At 34.8% G+C, this 20,442-nt stretch overlaps 1 protein-coding gene across 3 annotated transcripts in view; it reads right to left on the reverse strand.

Annotated features, from left to right (window-relative positions):
- Positions 1 to 1,855: 1,855 nt before the first annotated feature.
- Positions 1,856 to 20,442, reverse strand: part of RAP1B (RAP1B, member of RAS oncogene family) — a 43,825-nt gene continuing 25,238 nt past the window's right edge. The window contains exons 1-8 of one of the 3 annotated variants that reach the window (XM_032854872.1): positions 12,898 to 13,302; positions 12,292 to 12,374; positions 10,889 to 10,957; positions 9,677 to 9,733; positions 8,433 to 8,573; positions 6,418 to 6,561; positions 5,421 to 5,537; positions 1,856 to 3,180 (exon numbers count right to left, since the gene is read on the reverse strand). In XM_032854872.1, coding sequence (XP_032710763.1) covers positions 5,451 to 5,537; positions 6,418 to 6,561; positions 8,433 to 8,573; positions 9,677 to 9,733; positions 10,889 to 10,957; positions 12,292 to 12,348 — 555 coding nt within the window. In that variant the 5' untranslated portion in view covers positions 12,349 to 12,374; positions 12,898 to 13,302 and the 3' untranslated portion in view covers positions 1,856 to 3,180; positions 5,421 to 5,450. Of the gene's footprint in view, positions 3,184 to 5,420; positions 5,538 to 6,417; positions 6,562 to 8,432; positions 8,574 to 9,676; positions 9,734 to 10,888; positions 10,958 to 12,291; positions 12,375 to 12,897; positions 13,303 to 20,442 lie in introns of those variants that run through there. The other 2 variants (XM_032854873.1, XM_032854871.1) reach the window with 2 other exon arrangements.

Below are 20,442 nucleotides of genomic sequence, written 5' to 3' on the forward strand. Positions count from 1 at the left end.
ATCTGTGGGGACATGAAAAAGAACTCATATGACTTTTTTGACTGAATTATAGTATTTTTCCAATGTAAGCACCAGAAAAGTCGATCTACATGATCTGCATTCCTAAGCTGTAGCTACTATTTTGTATGAGACAATGATGCTTTTTGCCAAACCACAATCCTATTTCTAGTAGCAAAATAGAAAATAAAAAAAATGATGAAGAGAGTGTCACTTGCATTTACTTCACTCTCTAACTCTTCATGAAGTCAGTATTACTATCATTACCATTTTACAGATAAAGGAACAGAGGCACCTAAGTAGTGTTACATGCTAGGAAATAGCAGAGCTGAGATTAGAAACCCAAGAATTCTGGTTCCAGGGAAGCCCAGTTTTATTCACTAAACTGTCCATTTTGTTCTACTAAAACTAATCTATAACTAATGAGTTGCTTACCACCAGGTCAGTCAGTGGTTTTCAGTCAGGTGATTTTTGCCCTTCCAACTGGAAGAACTAACTGGAGAACACTTGGCAATGTCTGGAGACAATTTCAGTGGTTGCAACTTGGGGGCAGGGGTGGTACTACTGGCATCTAAAGGGTAGATACCAGATATGCTGCTAAAAATCCTATAATGCACATGACCACTCCCCAACTCATTATCCAGCATAAAACACCATACTGCTGAGGCTGAGAAACCCTATAATAGAATATAAATTCTAGGGCGGGGTCCTAAATTGATCTCAGTTATTGCTCTACACTCAGACCTAGAACACTTATATTTATCTGAATATTTGTTTTCGAGAACCTAGAACTCAGGGATGACTGGGTGGCTCAGTTGGTTAAGCGTCCAACTCTTGATTTCAGGTCAGATCATGATCTCAGGGTTGTGGGAACAAGCCTTGCGTCAGGCTCCCTGCTCGAAGCAGGGTCTGCTTGAGGATTCTCTCTCCCTCTCCCTCACCCTAAAATAAAAAAAATCTTAAAAAAAAAAAAAAGAAGAGCCTAGACTTTAGCCTGGTGCACAGCTGGTAGACAACAAACATTTATTAAAAATAACTGAATTAATGGTGGTACCTACAAAGGTCAAATGGGTGTAACCAGATATAGTAAACTGAAGTGATTTTGTGCTCTATAATGCCACATTTGGGGGGTTTTTCTCTTAATGGCTATAAATAAAACCAGTTCTGCCAAGACAAGTCTCTTAATTAAGCGGGCCTTCTGAGAGAATATTTTTTTTCTTTAGATACATAAAACCTTTAAATACATGGACCTCCTTGAGTTAAATTTGTAAGGAATAATACCTTTTTCTTCCTAAAATGAAAGCCTTTAAATGTTCCATTCAAATAGGATGTAACTTTAAGAGATTAACAGACACCCCTAAATCAGATGATATCACTAGTTGATTGTGGATATGCTTTAGTGACTGGCAAATACTTTGAGAAAGATTAAGATTTGTTTAAAATTTCAAAAAGAATTGAATTATAGCACACCTAAGGAAAAGACAGATCATCTATAAAGAAATTAGTTCTTGAGTCCACTTCAAAGATCTTTATAACCATAACATTCTAAGTATAACTTCATCTTATATATTTTTAAAAATCCATTAAGCATAACATCTATCAAAGTATTTTCAATTCTTTCTCCTACACCTCAAAGAGCTACTGAACATTACCCAAAAAGCATATATTCGTCAGTAATGCTGCTTGATTTACAAAATTCTTCCCCCCACTCCAAAATTCAAAAGATGGGTATGTGGATATTCAAATAATACTGGGGGAAAAATCTGATATCTTTCATTATTTCTGTAATCAATGAATCAACCTGGCTTGCCCAAATGTTAAATTATGAAACCACACTATGTAAAATGCACCTATTACATTTAAAAAGAAGTTAAACCCAAATTTATTTGCTAGCACTGTTAAACATTACACAAAACATTCAAGTGGCAAGTAATTATAATGCAAGCCCTTGCATGGCAATCCAAATTTATTGAACTACTGATGCTAAGTTATACAAAATTGCACCACTTTAATTAAGGCTTTTAGTTTACATTTGGCCACCTCAAAGTAGTTGTAACATTAGGTTGGTCAATTTAAATACTGTGGCTCCCTGTTGGATAGACACACAATCTTTACACCCAAACGGTTAATGCATACAAAGCAACAAGGCATTGTTAAATAAAACAGCAATAGTTACTGCAACTTAGGCCTTGTGACCAATTACACATGATTAAAATTACTTCCCACATTCACATCCACAGTACTCGTCCACCATTTAACATCTCAACCAAAACGTTACACATGTGAAACAACCACTAACAGGCAAAAATACTAAACCTGTATATTTGGTATTGCAAATACACTTATGCATGAGCAAGCAAGGGATTCACAGTGAGAATCTACAGCTGCAGAAGCCTGAAAATGATTTACAAAAATTGTTAAATCATTAAAAAATTGTTTGAAAATATACACTTCTTGTTGTAGACCCCCACTGTACACACAACTATAAACATTGTTCCCTATGTAAACAAAAAAGGAAACATATAATAAAAGATTTGAAAAGTCTGGACATTTCCTTCCCAACAGATATTAAAGGCAATGTCTTTAATCTAAGACATTATACTGAAAGGACTATCATATTTTAAAGACAAGATCACTGTCTCCACAGGTTTTTTTTAAAAATTAAAAAAAACTATATAGCTGTGTTAATCAAAGCGCTTATTTGTACAATACAATGATAATGACCTTGAATTTCTTAAAAAAAATTACAATAAGCTACAAGTATCAAAGAAGCGAAGTTATCTGGAGTAGTCTATATAGGAGCTCTTTGGACTTTCTTTTATTATGCTAAAATAGTGGTGCTTTTAGGATTTACATTATTGTACTCTCCAATACAAAGTATGGGGCATGTTAAAGTATACAGTACACCATTTTCATACATGTACAACATTGGTGGATGAAAAATGTCTCTTAGCAGTAATACTGGATTGTAGCCTCTGGTTTTACCAGCTGCATACTCTAGGACTATTATATAAGTAAAAATCTCTCTTGTGATACTGGAAAGTGATCAGAATGTGCAAACTGATGTAGTAGCTTTCATCCGCCTCTTAAAGGGTACCACCACAGAAAGTCCATTTAAGATGTTGGTAGGTTTAACAAAGTTGGAATGCTGGCACTGTTGAATTGGGCAACAGTTCTTCAGACCTGTTGAAAGGAGAAAATTAAATTGAAAACATGGGTTGAAAATAGCACACTACAGATCCATAGGTACACATTAAAGCAACAGTGTTTTATGTGTTAGAAATGAATATAATACAGGCTCTTGTCATTACATTCATGACAATGTATGACAATGCACCACACAACTCATAGCAAAGTAAAGCATAGGTAGACATTTTCATCTTTTCAGAATGACTTCATCTACTTTGCTGCCCTCTTGAAAGTCAGTCAAATTAAATTTTAGATCCAGAAAGGGAAGGCACCTTAGTGCAAATTTCTGTGTATTATCTTCCAAAGATTCAAAGCAGAAAAGACAAAAACCAAAAAAACACCACATTAATATTTTAGGTCAGATCAACTTTATTAGAATTAGGATTAAAAAAGATAGCAATATTAACAAAATGAGTGTTTCCAATCCTAGAATTACATTTTAAGTATAGAATGTACATCTAATCAGGGTTTCTAGTATCTGAAAACCAAGACCTTTCTTCCTTACTCTTCCAGAAAGAGTGGCTACAAAGCTGGTTCAGAGAAGTAGACAAAAAATAATTTATTTCATGATAGCTCTTTATAGTTGACAGTTATAAACGTTCTAATTTCATATTTAAACAAATTCTATCAACTTGATGGATGTTAGAAAAAGCTGATATTATACGAAAATCCTATGTAATTAAACTTCAAAAAATTGTGAGCAATATAAAAAAAGGTAAAATTAGAACTCACTGTCTGCCAAGTATTTATTTACTTTGGATGATTTTCTGCATACATTCCTGGGCTAAAGAAAGTTTTCTTTTTATTGTTTTTCTGGGATTTAGCCTTGTTGCAAGTTCCAGAAATAATGTTAATATTGATATGGCTGCTGAGGCAATTTTCATAAATGCCTTGAGCTTTAAGTCCTCAGTCTGAATGAGTTTGGTGAATTTTCTAAATCCCAGCAAACCAACTGTGGCAAATTAAATAGGACAGATTGGAGTATATGAGTTTACACACGTGTGCTGCTAGGAATGGGCATGTGGTAAGGATTGAGAGGATTATCAGGAATGAGAGCATGTATCTCTAAACAGAAAGCCTTAAATGGAGAGTAGGGACAAACTCTCGAAGATTCAAGTGTGCTACCGTAGAGGGCCATTTAACACAGGAAGAAGGAGAGCCACAAACACTACAAGCTCCCAGAATAAGGGTAGAGTAAAATATAGTTTTAATGCTAAAGGAGCAATAAGCCATTCTTGTTGGCAAAGAGCAGCAGCTAACAGCTGAAGGTTTACCAAGTACCAGGCACTGATCTGATTTACAAGTATTAAATCATTTAATATGACTGTTTTCAAAAACCATATAAAAATGTTGTATGTTCAGTTTTTCTTTGCTGTTTCATCTCTGAGTTGTTTCTGTGGTTTTCTAGGCCTGACAACTCTTCAGGTATCAGCTTAGATGTCTTTTACTTTGACATATTTTCCCTGAATCCGCAGTTTCCATCTAATTTGGGGTTCCAGTTATTCATGCTCCTGTAGTACCCATAAGAGCATAATGACTAAGCATGGGCTTGGGAGCCAGTTCATCACTCAAATTCTGAGCCATGCACTCAGATCATAGGATTTAAATTTTGGCTCCTATATTTACTAACTGCAGGGCTTGAACAAGTAGTAATCTTTTTGTGCTCTAGTTCTCTCATATGTAATATGGGAATAATAATAGTTCTTGCATCATAGGATTGTTGTATGAATTCAATGAATATGTGGACAATAGTTAAGAGTGCTAGCTAGCATATGATAACTGTGTCAGGGGTTCTTATTACCAGTACTGTGCTGGACTTAGTCTATCCCTCATTTATCGTATTTTTCAGTTGTTTGTCTAACTCTTCCACTAGACCTGAATAGCTTAAGGCAAGGCAAGAAGGTTGGTTTTGTTCATCACTGTACTGTCAGCACAAACCAGTGTCCCAATGGGGCTTAAGTATATATTGGATGAACTTACCTAGAATATTCACTTATGTGAAATACCCTACTTTTGATGCTGATATATATAGGAAATAATTACTTTAATTACTAGGATAGCATTCTAACTCATGGATACCTTAAAGAGAAGTAATCTCAGTTTTTTTGTTTGTTTTTTTTAAGAACAATAAAACATTTTATACTTGTTTTCTTGAAAGAGTGTCCTTAATGAAGCTGAGGTTAAAAGTTAGAGGAAAAGAATATAAAAATAGAGGAAAAGATAAATTAACATACCTGGCTCAGAGCTACAATGCATCTAATATATTAAAGCAGCTGACATGTTGACTTTTTGCGGGCCTTCCCAGGCACTGGAGTTTTTCTGTTAATTTGCCGCACTAGGTCATAAAAGATCTGCAAACAGAGTTGGGTTTTTTTTTTTTTTTTGGTTGTATTTTTAATTAGGAAAAAACCCCCAAAAAACAAAAAAATGGAAAAAATAAAATGAAAACCTGAATGCCATGTATATATATGAACTCCAACAAATATTCTGTTCAGCTAAGGAGTAAGTAAAACCGGGTAGTCATATAACTGCCAAATACTTTTATTTTTTGGGAGGGCTAAAATTTCTCTCCTTAAAATAAGAACTGAATTAAGGAGCAGCAGAGATCTTACTGTCGTTCATTAGAACATTTAACATCATTCAAAGAAAACAATCCTTTACTCTTCAAATCTTCCCTATGTTATCTTTACCCTACCACAGGAACTAAGCCCCTTCAAGGCAAGAACCATGCAGGACTTCTTAAATTTGTCTCCATCTTTTATAAAACATCCTTCATCTCTACATATATACACCTGAATACTTAATCCTGTCTTTCCCACCCCTAACCTTTTTCTGTCCAGTCTTCCTTTTTCTTTTTTTAAAGACTTTATTTACTTATTTGAGAGACAGATCATGAGCGGGTAAGAGGGGTAGAGGGAAAAGCAGACTCCCTGTTGAGCAGGGAGCCTGATGCGGGACTTGACGCCAGCACCCTGGGATAATGACCTGAGCCGAAGAGATGCCTAACTGACTGAGCCACCCAGGTGCCCCAGTCTTCTTTTTTCTCTGAGCAAATTCTAGCACTGTTGCTTATTAACATACATATATTAACATAAGATTTTTGTCTGTAAGATCAACAAAGCACCCGAAGCAAACATTAACCTAAGGCTGTGTTAATACACACACATTATTTTTCATTAATTTTAAATGCTGAATTTCAAATCGAGTTTTTAAAAGTGTATTTCACCATACCTCATTAACATTTATTTTTGATTTTGCAGAAGATTCTAAGAATGCACAGTTGTTCCACTGTCTTGCTAGGTTCTGACCTTGTTCCTTTCCTACAACTCTTTCATCTTCCAAGTCACACTTATTACCAACCAGGATCATTGGAACCTAAAAATACAAAAAAATTGTGAGGGTAAAAAAAAAGTAAGTATGCTATATAAATTCAAAACAGAAGAATTAAAAAAAAATTAACATATAATGTATTATTTGTTTCAAGGGTACAGATCTGTGATTCATCAGTCTTACACAATACATAGTGCCATCCACAACACATACCCTCCCTAATATCCATCACCCAGCCACCCCATCTGTCCCACCCCCTCCACTCCAGCAACCCTCAGTTTGTTTCCTGAGATTAAGAATCTCTTATGGCAAAACCAAAGAATTCTAAGAGTCAACCCTAAGAATTACTTTATATGCCAGAGAAAAATATTGAATAAGTAATAAAATTTATAGTTTAATATGAAAGCCTGTTAAGAATCCTTCATGTGAAATTTTTAGAAAACTAGCTATGATCTACTTTTAAGAAAGGAAAAAAAAACCCTTAAAATTATATCCCAATGGATTTATAACTAAATATAGTTAGCAAAACACAAAACCTTTTAAAAAATAAATTACAAGAGGGTATTACTATGAAAAGCCAATACATTTCAAAATTTTAAAAGTCTAAGGGATGTGAATCAACTTCAAGTTTTCTGGTTTACTGACATGCATTTATCAAATAATCATTCTCCATTTCATGACACAAAAAGGAGAAATTTGGAAAGCCCTGAAGTAGAATTTTTAGTTTCTCATATAATATATATTAAAAAGCCAGAAAGTAAAATCATCCTAAATTATTAAATATTTAGACCACCATAATCATTTGATGTCTATTTTACAAGGACACGATAGAGATAAATAATACTTATTCTGGAAAATTCCCATTAATCATTTAGAGGATGGCTTTCTAGAGAATTTTTGGAAAAAGATCCAAATTAGGAATATCAAGAATTTTGGTTTTTAGGAATAGACACAGAATTTTATATTCATACTTATTTAATGTAACTGATAGAAGAAGAAAACTAGTATCAGAGACAGTAGAAAATATTTACTAACTGAGAAATGGTCACTGAGCTATAAATATGTGAGAATACCCCAAAGTTCTCCTGTTTCAGAAGTCTAAGAAATGGCAACATTTCCCACAGATGCCTCTGAACCTCACAATATTTGCTTATAATTAAATTATATACGTAATACAGTGATTTTTAAAAAGTGTGGTTCCTGGTCCCCAGCAGCATCAACACCATCTGGAAACCTGTTAGAAATGTAAAATCTTGAGCAGTATTCTTGACCTACTCAATCAGAAACTCCGGGAGTGAGGCTTGGCTATCTGTTTTAACTAGATTTACAAGTGATTTTGATGCAGGATCAATTTTGAGAACCACTGCTATCTATAGTATGATAAGGAATTAAAGTAATCCTTCTGAAGTTTGATACAGGGTAAACTCCATTATGGTACACGTAAGGGACATGCAAATTAATGTTAGAATTTAATGTACTGGTTGACTTCCTTTTAAAAGTATTATTATGTTATTCTTCTGTCAGTTGCTTGAGATGTGTTCATATGTAGTTTTGATTCTTGTTAGAAAGGCTCTTAGGTCTACCAGAAATATACCCAGACATCTATTAGTAACATCTGCCACCTACATCTTTCCTTCTGCCCCACCAAACACATTATTTAAAAATAGGAAGGGTATAACGTTTATTTTACACAGGCTAAGGAGACAGGAAAGTTATTTCTCACTTTCCACATTATATATATTTGAAAATATGCACAAATTGTAAAGATTTATTTTTGCCTTCTAGGAAAAAATCGTTTGAAATCCCCGTCCCCAAAACACATGAACTTTAAATTCCATTTAAACTGAAATTCTTAAATTGGATATCACTACACTAAGAGTCTGAAATAAAATATATTTATTAGGAACTCAGCTTACATCATCAGTGTCTTTAACTCGAAGAATCTGCTCTCTCAGATCTTGTAGATCATTAAATGTGGACTGTGCTGTGATGGAATAAACTAATGCAAAGCCTTGTCCATTTTTCATGTATAAATCTCTCATTGCAGTAAATTGTTCCTATAGTAGAAAGAAAGCATCATTAAAAAACAATAAAGTTCTGACAGTTAATTTGACAATTTTTAAGTTTATAATTAGAGCTCAGTGAATACAGAAGTGTTATGTAACATTTCTTAAAATTATAGTCTGTGGCAAGATGTGATTTGAAAAACTATTTCATGAAACAAGTTTTTATTTAACAATGATACAACCAAAGCAGATTTATGTGCAATAAATATACTTAACTGGGAAACAAATATCCTTTCCCCAAAAGCTATTTAAAAGATAGCTTTTTAATATATAATATGTAAGGTACCAAAACTGAATTCCCAAGTTACTCACAGCTAGTTCACAATACTCTAGCTCTATAGGGCTTACCAGCACGCTTACCTATACCTTACCATTTCCTCACACTTTTCCTCCTTCACTAGACTGTGAACCTTTACAAGTAAGAATATTGTCCATGGCACGTATCAGGTACTCAAACATGAATGAATACCATATATCCAGAATAAATCTTCCCTTCACCTTCAGATACCAACAAATCTAGTTGGTTTATAAATACTCTGAAGAAAAGATACTGTTCAAGTTACTCCACAAAGCCACTGAGAAATAAATGTTTACTGAAGTATTTTCCACATTAACTAAAATACGTAATATATTTTTTAAAGTACTATGAGACTGAAATTTTAATTCAAACAAATTTCCCCCCCCCCTTTCTTTGAAGATTTTATTTGAGACAGACAGAGCATAAGTAGGGAGAACAGCAGGCAGAGGCAAAGGGAGCAGCAGCAGACTCCCCACTGAGCAGGAAGCCTGAAGACGGGGCTCAATCCCAGGACCCTGGGACCATGACCTGAGCTGAAGGCAGCTGTTTAATCAACTGAGCCACCCAAGCACCTCTCATTCAAACAAATTTCTATTTATTTCTTCAGTAAATGGCCCACTGCAATTACAAAGCACACACACACAGAACTTAAGAGAATAAGAAAAATAGCTGTAAGATTTAATGCAAGTTGTAGGCTTTTAAATAAGTTTAATGAGCATTTGTCTATAGAGTATTAGCATTTACAAGGTCAATACCACAGAAGTTGTGCACATACTTTGATACTTGTTTTACATACCGTTCCTGCAGTATCCAAGATTTCAAGCATACACTGCTGTGCATCTACTTCAACTTGCTGGAGGAAAAATTAAAATATACCGTCATTCTTTAATGTGTAAAAGAGTACCTTATTATATATAAAAACTAGTATGATATTTAAATAGTGAGATTACTGTAACTTTACAACTAGTTTTATGCAATACCTGAATAGAACAGGAGAAAAAATAGCTATATAATCAAGGTCCACTGACCCCCAAATTGTATTAGGTGCAAAAACCATGTGTTCTCAACATAAGGATACCTCTAAGATCCAGGCTCTGTGTGAATCACTCAAAACTTAATTCTGGGGAGGAAATGATTTCAAAATAGCTCAAAATTCTTTAAAACCAGTACTAGTTTCCATAAGATCAAAAGTCATTCTGTGTATCTCAACACTGCCACGCCTTATTTAGATATACCTTCATTTCTCTAGATAACTACAATCCCCTTCACCGTATTGGAACAACGTTTCTGGTAGCAAAGAAGCAAAAGACACCCAGCAAATACGTTATGTATCCTAGTGACCCCTTTGCACCTAACATTTCCTTGGAAAATAAGTTATTTAGAATTAGATTCGGAAAGAAAAAAGTAATACTGCCTCAAGGCTTTCCAGTTTCTCTGGTAGACTGCGGACACAAAGGGAAGAATACAAACAGTATCTACATAGCAGCAGGGGTCAAACAGGCTGTTACATAAAGGTGGGGAGATAACTCTCCCCCTAAATTAAAAATGTCTGCATATTAAGTTTTATTGTCACATGTTGTGTTTGTGGACATAGAAACAACTCTATTATGAGCAGTGATACTTTAAAAAGAGGGGAGCCTGACAGTGTTCAGTTTTTGGTGGTCTTTAGGGTGGAGGGACACAACTATCACTTGAAATGGATAGCCCAATTCTAAAGTTTGTGTGTCAAATTACAATTTTAGGGTCGGGATAAACTTAAAATTCTCTGAGGAGGGCAGGGAGAGAAAGAGAAAGAACACATACGAGCAAGTGCTTTACGATTTTCATTAACTGGTACAGAAACAAGACCAGGAAATAATCAAGTGTTTTTTCCTACTAATTTTTAAATAAACTCTTGTTTCTTCCTCCAACTTTGTAAACAACATTCAGCAATTACAAAGCTAAAACTAAGAACTTATATTTATAGTAAAGTCAAAAGCAAAAGTCTTCTAGAGTAAGTAACATATACCTTTCTATAAGAATCTTCTATCGTAGGATCATATTTTTCAACAAAAATTCCTTGAACAAACTGTACAGTCTGGAAAAAAAAAGTATACCATTTACACTTAAAGAAAACAAGAAATTCAAATCTGTATGCTTTGCACTATTGATTTCACATAGCCAGTTATACCATTGATGAAAATATAACCACTACTACATTTAATGTATGCATTTGGTGAGTAAATTACCTTAGAAAGCTTTTTAAAAACATTAATAATCACTATCCTCCCTATTAGGTAATTCTAACTTTGGAGCTCATATATTTAAAATTTATTTATTTTATTTTTAGAGAGGAAAAAATGGGGGGAGGGGCTTTAGGAGAAGGAGAGAGAGAATCTAAAGCAGGCTTCATGCCCGGTGTGGAGTTATCTGAAGACCCAGAGCTGAAATCAACAGTCCAACGTTTAACCTTCACCTACTGAGCCATCCAGAGGTCCCATATTTAAGCAAAATTTTAAGTGTCTTCTATTTCAGTCTTAACAGCTTAAATTTGAATTTTAATTAGAAACAGGCTATTTGTTTCGCGTACATAAGTACATACCTTCAAGACACCTCATCATTTTGGATATATTTACAAATGACAAAGCAGCTCATGCCCCACTGCACACATTTCTCAGTCTGATTCAAACTTCAAGTTCTGTGCTAGGTGGCTGAGTGAGATGGTCAATCTGTTTTACACTGGGGCTTTATTAAACTGAACTACTCATCAAGTCATTTTCCTTAAGTTTCTTTTCTTCCCCAGCCACTACTGTCAAACTGTCATTTTTCCTCACTATATTATTATTTTTAAAGTATTTTATTTTTAAGTAATGTCTACACCCAACATGAGGATTGAACTCACAACCCCAAGATCAAGAGATACATGCTCTTTCCACTGAGCCAGCTGGTTCCCAATTGCTACACTATTTTCCCCCCCCACTACACTATTCTTGATACAGAAAGCATGGCTGCTAAAATAATGTGAAAACTGGACAGTCATGGGTTGTACTGGAAAAAGGTTTTTTAAAAGCTTTATTTAATATTTTCAGAAAATACATATAAGCCAAGTCACAATAAGAAAGACCAAAATTCATTCCTACCTGGCTCAGAAATACAGATGGACACACATTTATATGCTCCCACTCTCTATGCTTAGCCCAAATTGTATTCTGGCATATCTCATGCTGGTCTGGAACCAACAGACCAGAAACAACATGATCTACACAGGTCCGACTAGAAGTGGACTAAAATTACAAGGAAAATACATTGCCTCTAAAATCACTGAGATTTCACTTTAACAAATAAATGAAGACAAATAGTCAAAACCTAAAACTCAACAGAAAAAGAACATGTGTTGCAATGAATAGCTTAGGTACGGTGATAATGACTTACCAGAGCAGATTTTCCAACGCCTCCTGAGCCAAGAACGACTAGCTTATACTCACGCATGGTGCAAACTTGTCAAAAGCTAGTACCTTATAAGGAAAAAAAAAAGAGAGAGAGAGAATTCTTAGGTAATATATCTTGGTATTCATGTGCTTCTTATATAAATTAGATATTCAACCAAATAGTTTAAAAAAATGATTACTCTACCATACCAATATACGCATTCGATAAACAGACTTACTAAAAGGATGCTACTGGTAGGGTTCTTTACACCACATCAGAGGTAGAAAGAAACCACAGAATTACTGACATGACTTTCAGCCCTAACCTAAATTCAAACAGAATAAAGTATCTGCTCTATTAAAAAAAAAAAGGGAGGGGGCTGAAAAACAGCACGAAGGGGTATATTACTGGTTATAAGATGGCAGTAACAGGCATGTTTAACTCCCTTTCCTGAACTATCTGTAACTTTGAGTCACAAGTAGTTGAGCGCCTACTAAGTGTGGGGATATATACAGTCAATGAACAAAAAATTCCTGTCTTCACTAAGCAATATTCCAGTAAAGATAAACAGGATAAAACAAAGGTATGCAAACAAATCCAGTCAATCACCTCTTTCTGTACATAAAGTTCTGTTGAAATACAGCCATGTCCATTTATTTGTGTAGAATCTGTGGTTGCTATCTTGCTGTAATGGCAGAATTTAGTAGTTATAATATAGGCCATCTGGTCCACAAAGCCTAAAATATTTACTATCTGGCATTTACAGAGAAAATTTGCCAACCCCTGGGATACATGAATGGTAAATGAGTTAGCCGAGAAAATGGACCAAATATCTATTCCTGAAGTGGGGGAGGTACAAAGAGTCTGAAAATGGTTAGAAATCAGAGACAGAACTGAAGAGTATGAGCCCCAGACTGAAAAACGATGGCTTTCAGGAAGATGAAATAGTGGAAATCAAAACAAAACCAAAAAGAAAAAACCCATACCAAGGCTTATTACCATCAAATTTCAGTACACGAAAGATAGAGAAAGAAGATCCTAAAAGTTTCATGGCTAGGGAAATAATAACAAAGCTCTTACCATCCTAGAAAGAAAGAACTGGTCAATGGCCATGGGACAAAAGCAGCCACCAGAACAGGTTCTAAATCTACTTAATCAAGAAATGACAGTTCTGTAGTCATAGTAACAAGTAACAACCATAAACAGAGCCCTCATTAAGATTCTTTTTTAAGATTTTATTTTTTAGTAATCTCTATACACAACACAGGGCTCAAAGTTACAACTCCTGAGATCAAGAGTTGCACACACTGAAGCTTACACCAACCAGGTACCCCACACTTCATTAAGATTTAAAACCCTTCTACCACCCAGAAAGTTCCCAATGTGCCTCTTCCCAGTTAATTAACCTGACACCCCTTTTCTTGACTCTAGTGGCTGCTTTATTTGTCAAAGCCACAACCTTTTCTAGGAAGAACTTCATGTGTTTTTTTTTTTTTATAAGCTCCCAATATAACCTTGACTTTTGTACTTACATCGGCAAATGACAAAAACTGTGATATTGACAAGTGTGACTTAACCAGACTTATGACCAACTTCTGAAATGCCAAAATTAGTAGCTTAAGAGGAACTGCAACTACAGAAAAAATTATGAGACAAAATAACAATCAACAGTCAACTTCTTTAATTGATATTCCGAGGCCTCAAAATAAAATGACTAAGATAGTCTTTCTTTACTTCCCCCTGCTCAAACCTCTGGAAGCCTACTCTCCTTGAATTATTCTGTCTCTAAACTACCCACACAATCCTATTCCTTTTGTTCTTTCCCCTTACCTCTGAAATGAACTACTTTTCTTAAAGGTTTCTCAGCAAAGGAACAATTATATTAGCCTCTTTAAAAGGCAGAATTATAGAAACAGAGTTTAGACATGAGTCTAGATTAAATTGAATTTATAGTGAGGATTTTCTTCAATTTCAGGGAGACTGACAAATTTGTTTCAGAATTTCAACTTAATCACAAATTACTTAATTTCCTCTTTATAAAGAAAAATGGTTAAAAGCAGAATAGGAAAGACCAGACTCAAACAGCCCAGCATATTTTTAAAAATTGGTCTTGAGAGACCAAGAATCTATTTAGGAACTACACTATTTTAGAAGTCTTTCTTAAAGGTAGATTGGTCAAGATTTAAAATTGTAAGCAAAATAAAAATGACTTGATATGAAACAAAATAAAAATAGATGTCAGGAAACTGTAAAATATATTTTGTGGTAGACCCAATAGCTGAGGTAAAGAAAGACATGTTTGTTCTTTATGTTAACTGGGCTCAGACCTGAATGGGAAACTTGAAATAAAAAATACTAGCAATTTAGGGGTGCGTGGGTGGCTCAGTGGGTTAAAGCCTCTGCCTTTGGCTCAGGTCATGGTCCCAGGATCCTGGGATCAAGCCCCACACCGGGCTCTCTGCTCAGCGGGGAGCCTGCTTTCCCGACCCCCCCAACACCCCCCCGCCTACTTGTGATCTCTGTATGTCAAATAAATAATAAATAAAATCTTTAAAAAAAAACCCAAAACAAAAACAAAACTAGCAATTTAGAAATCTACAATGGGTGAGATTTTTAAAAGACCCTTACAAAGTGAAAAAGCTAGAAAGAACAACAAAACGTCTTTATATTCTAAGAAATGGGAGCCTATGAGTGAGGACACATTTTATATAATGCAAAGAGAAGAGCCACAGGAAGGATCAATGTTCCATGTTTACTAAGCAAGAGGAGTACAATGATTCAAAATCTGTCCCATAATGCTGCTCCAAGGAAAACTTGAGCACCCAACAATTCCTGCCCTTTCTCCACTGGAGGTAGACGTGGACTAACTACATAGAGTCACAAGTGAATTTTTTTGGGTGATGGAAGTGTTCTAACACTGGTTGTAGTGACGACACACAACTGTATAAAGTTACTAAAATCCCAAAATGAAAACAATAACACAAATGATTAACATAAAAATTACCATTTAAAAATATACTGTAAAAACTAAACATTTACGGGATTGCATTTCTTAGTGAGATCACTGAGACCTGTTTCCCCAATTGCTTCATTTATCTATAGTAAATATTACCTGTTGCTAGAATTAGAATCAGGTTCATCCACATTATTGCTTCCATCAATAATCTGTTCCTTCTATTTCTTATGATAAAAAAAATATATATATCCAAAGAAAATACCCATTGTATGGCTACATGACATTTTCTTTACCCATTCATCAGGTGATGAACATGTGGATTATTTCTGGCTTGTGGATATTATAAATAATACTTATTGCGGGACCTGGGTGGCTTAGTCAGTTGAGCATCTGACACTTGATTTCAGTTCAGGGCATTTTGTGTCAGGGGAGGTAGCCCTGAGACTGAGCCCTGTTTTGAGTTCTGCGCTCAGTGGGAAGGCTGCTTGGGATTCTCTATCTCCCGCTTCCCCATCTATCCTTCTCCCCACCTCTCTAAAATAAAAAAAGTAGTGCTTGTCTGTTTGTTTTGATTTTAGTAATTAAAACAATAACTTTTATTACAGAGAGCCCTATGGTCATAGGAAATTTAGAACTGAAATTTTAAAATTTTGGTAGAGAAATATGATAAAGTTGTTAATAAACTTTCAAATCCAAAAGTGGTGGGAAAATACATGTAACTTGCCAATAAGAAATTTTGTAACAAGCAATACTGGGGTAAGGAAATTCAACTGAGCAAAGTCACTCAATTTTTATCAGTATTTCCTTACATGTCTAAAAAACTAAAATATTTTTATCTAAATCCTGGTAAGTAACAAGGCTAAGGGTATTTTTTTCCTTAAAACAAAACAAAACAAACAGCAGTATGATAGCTAAGATTTGGACTAAAATCTGCTTTTCAAATAGGTGCCTTCTACTACCATCAGCTTTAAATTGTTTACAGATTCTATGATCGAAATAATGTATTTCAATTTCAGTGACTGACTAGGAATGGCCATTATTTCTGTTTTTAAAAGGACTCTGTGGTTGTATCTAGTTTTCGCAGAAAAGATAACCCTGTTCAGTAATGTAATGTCTGTCATTAGGGAAAAGGTGCTGGCATCTACGTATTTGTGAGCTGTGGGCAGGACCTTCCTGCTCAAGTGCTCTTTAATGCCCACGAATGAGCACTTGAGAGTCTGAATTTCTAAAATTTCAGGCACAAATTTGATGGGGAGAGTTACATCAGAATTTCAAAGGGATTGTGATAACTGTTGTTTGAGACACTGAGAAAACTGTTCTCTTTCACAGAATCCTAAGAGGGACAACTGACAGCACAGCATAGTGGTTCACAGCACCCAAGTTTCAAATCCTAGCTTTGTATAACCCTGGGCAAGTCATGAAACCATTAAAAGCTTCACCTTCTTTATAGGGAAAATGGAAACAATAATATCTACATGATAAAGTTGTGAGGCAGATACACAAGAAAGTAAACTCCAGGAAAAGTAGGGAGTTTTGTTTGTTTTATTTCCTAGAACATGAACCAGTGCCTGGGGCACACAGTTCATGCTCAATAAATTAAGGAATGAAATGCAGTAATTTTAAGAGTCATTGGTGCCTTGCACATAGTAACAATCAAAAGAGAGCTTTTTAAATAATAATAGGACCAGTGGTCTGAGGTACTGCTCCAGCAGCCACAACTGAGAATCGCTGCTCTACTCTTATATATCCACTAGCTCAATAAAACATGTAAGAAAGAAAACAAATAGGAGACTGCAGTCCAGCTTTTGTCTGAGGAAGTATCTTCTAGGTAGGCAGAGACAGAATATACAGGCTAAAACTATTTTCCAACCGTATTTAGTCGTCCTGTCACTATAACCAGTTTGGATCAACTGAACTATATTATAATTCTTTAGCTGTAGACTCTATAAAAGTTTACTACCATATTCTACTAAATCTAAGAGGCACTTAAAAAAAGACATTTTAGGGGTTCCTGGATGGCTCAGCTGGTTGTCTGCCTTTGGCTCAGGTCATGATTGCAGGGTCCTGGGATTGAGCCCTGTATCAGGCTCCCCTGCCCTTTGTGTACATACTCTCTCTTTCTCCGTCAAATAAATAAACAAAACCTTTAAAAGAATACATTTTAACATCTCTGCAACTAGAATGTGTTACAACCTCCCTCCCATGTCAATACAAAAGGAAAAAGCTAAGTACATATCAGTATTCTGAATCATTTAAAGATGTAGTTCAGGGAGAAAGACTGGGAAATAATCCTCTTGCAAGTCTTTAAAAAACAGATTATTTCACAAAAAATTCTGTAATATTGGTGTTATCTCTGATCCTTAATATTAATTACACAAGTCAATTAACTTTACTATACCTCAAGTTTTGCAGACTGTAATTTTGACAGCCTAGGGAGAATCTCAGCACACTTTAGGAACAGTGAGAAAAATCCTGAGATTGTAATATAAAATGAATTTTAATTCCCTTGAATGTGTAAAACAGATATGTGATAATGTGGGGGATCATTTTTCTTCTACTTTTATTTTTTTTTTCTGAGAGTTTTATTACTAATGAACAATTTATAAAATATACAAATGAAACCGAAAGTAAAAGAGGAGTTGTGGAGTTGTCTTGTAATTAGCTCATGTTATTATCATCTATGAATGCTGATAATCATTAGCATTTTAATTTTTATTTTTTTAAATATTTTATTCATTTATTTGACAGAGAGACAAGCAAGAGAAGTTACACAGGGGAGTGAGAGGGAGAAACAGACTTCCCACTGAGCAGGGAGCCTGATGTGGGGGGTCCAACTCCAGGACCCTGGGATCATGACCCGAGCTGAAGGTGGATACTTAATGACTGAGCCACCCAGGTGCCCCAATCATTTTTATACAGTGGTCATTAGTAATGCAAAAAACACCAAGTTTAGCCAGTCATTCAACTCACAATGAGTAGTAATTATAATACTTATGCCGGCAGAGAGAAGTATCTTTCAGATAAATATACTATTGGTGACAGTGCATGTTTAAATAAAACGAACAGGCAAGCTTAAAAGAAGAAACAATTTTTAATCCTATTTTTAAACCTTAATAACTAGTATGCTTGTTCTTGAAAAGGGCTAAGAGATATTTATTGAAAATTACAAAATTAAACATTGTTTTAAGTGCTCTACAGAAGAATTATCAACATAAATACTGACAATATTTACTCTAACAATGTAAATAGGAAATTTTAAACACTTTCCTCTCTATTGTCAAAGCAAAATTTATATTAATTAGCATGCCAAAGAGTCTACCTAGAAAGAAAAGATAAGTAGGGTAAAAAAGAATTTAAGTTCTAAGTACTTTAACTGGTATGCCACAATCAAAGGATTGTATTCTGAAAAGCTTGCTGGTTTACCTTCTTATACTTCAGGAGAAAATAAAGATTAAAACACAAGAAAGGATACAAAGTAAAATTAGAGTACTTGATATTAGAAATTACTAAGAGATCTGGTAACCAGGTGTGGTTTTACTGCCACTTGGAAGAAATAGGAAGTACAGTTAAAAACATTTCACAATCAACTAAAAAAAAAAATCTACATTGAAAGAAATCGTAGCAATTTTCAGGAAATTAAGGGCAACACCATGAGAAAATGTTAAATGAAAATGTCATCAGCAATGGGAATGTCCTGGTTAAACACTGCCAAAAATTATGGTGCTATTGGTCAATTGTGAAACATTCTAGTTTGACTTTGTAATACAGGTCATGGGCTTTGGTTGGTTTACATATGTTCTTTTTTTGTGGTATTCCTTGTAAATAATGGCATTTATTTGTAAAATTTAGGTGCACTCTGAAAGTTAAAAGCAAAGTTAAGAATTGTTAATTAAAAATAATATGCCTAAAATAATCTGCATTTGAACGAAACTTTAATCTATTAAGTTACCTATTAAGTCATTAATTAATGGGGTACTCTCAGATCCTTATTTTCTTCAGGTAGTTAAACAGGTAAAGAATGTAGTATATATACAAATTGAGCATGGTGGTTTTACCAATAATGCCATTTCTGACTTATACTTCTTCATTAGCAAGAAAGTGTAACTTCCACAACAAGCAGGCATTTACACAATTATAAATATGAAGCATGATTCACATTACTTCTCCAACAATCTAAGAGTACAGATGAAGTAAACCAATTGGTTTAATAAACGAACTGAATAAGAAATACTTGGGGGGAGGTAAAAGTTGCATTAAAGATTGGGCAAGGGGGGGCATATGGGTGGCTCAGTGGGTTAAGCCTCTGCCGTTGGCTCAGGTCATGATCTCAGGGTCCTGGGATTGAGCCCCACATTGGACTCTCTGCTCAGCAGGGAGCCTGTTTCCCACCCCCCCTCTGCCTAGCTCTCTGCCACTTGTGATCTCTTTCTCTGTCAAATAAATAAATAAAATCTTAAAAAAAAAAATCTCTTAAAAGAATTGGGGGAGGGTAATTTTGGGAATTACATATTTACATGTAAAGATTTCTAATTTTAATTACTTATATAGAGCTTCTAAAATTTGTATGACTTAAACCAACTCCTGATCAATGAAAGTAATTGACAGATCTTAGATTTTGCTGTATTTGTTGCAGAACACTTGGATACCCTATTCACTAGCTTTTTTAAAAGGTTATTTTATTATTATCTTCTACAACTTCCTCCATTTACTCTACAGATCTAGTTTTACTGGCATTTTTTTTCCCCAGTTAATTTAAGAAGTTGTTTATTTCTAGTCTCAAAGAAAATCACAGCAAAGACATGAAGGGACAAGAAAACAAAACCTTCTAGGGCTCCTTGCCAAATCAGGTTTCACGGGCTGCTTTGTAATTGCCTGAAATGAAAGTTGAGGAAACAGATGCAATCATAGTCTACATGAAGTTCAGTAAATATATCCAAGATAGTACTTCATCAACCAGAAATGAACTGGAATTTTCACACACACACACACACACACACACACACACACACACACACACGGATGCTATGATTCTGAGAAAATTCTAGAGACTTCTGAGTCAGAAAAAAAAATTCAGTAAAATTTTAATCTAAATGTGTTTGCTATATAAAAATACATATCCCAAAGCAAGTAAGTGACTTATCTACCACTCTGTATTACATGTATTTTTCATTAATAAGACCTAACACAGACCCAACTTC

This window comes from Lontra canadensis, unplaced genomic scaffold (genome assembly GCF_010015895.1).
Source record: "Lontra canadensis isolate GAN:19392208 unplaced genomic scaffold, GSC_riverotter_1.0 scaffold9, whole genome shotgun sequence".
Classification (NCBI taxonomy): Eukaryota; Metazoa; Chordata; class Mammalia; order Carnivora; family Mustelidae; genus Lontra; species Lontra canadensis.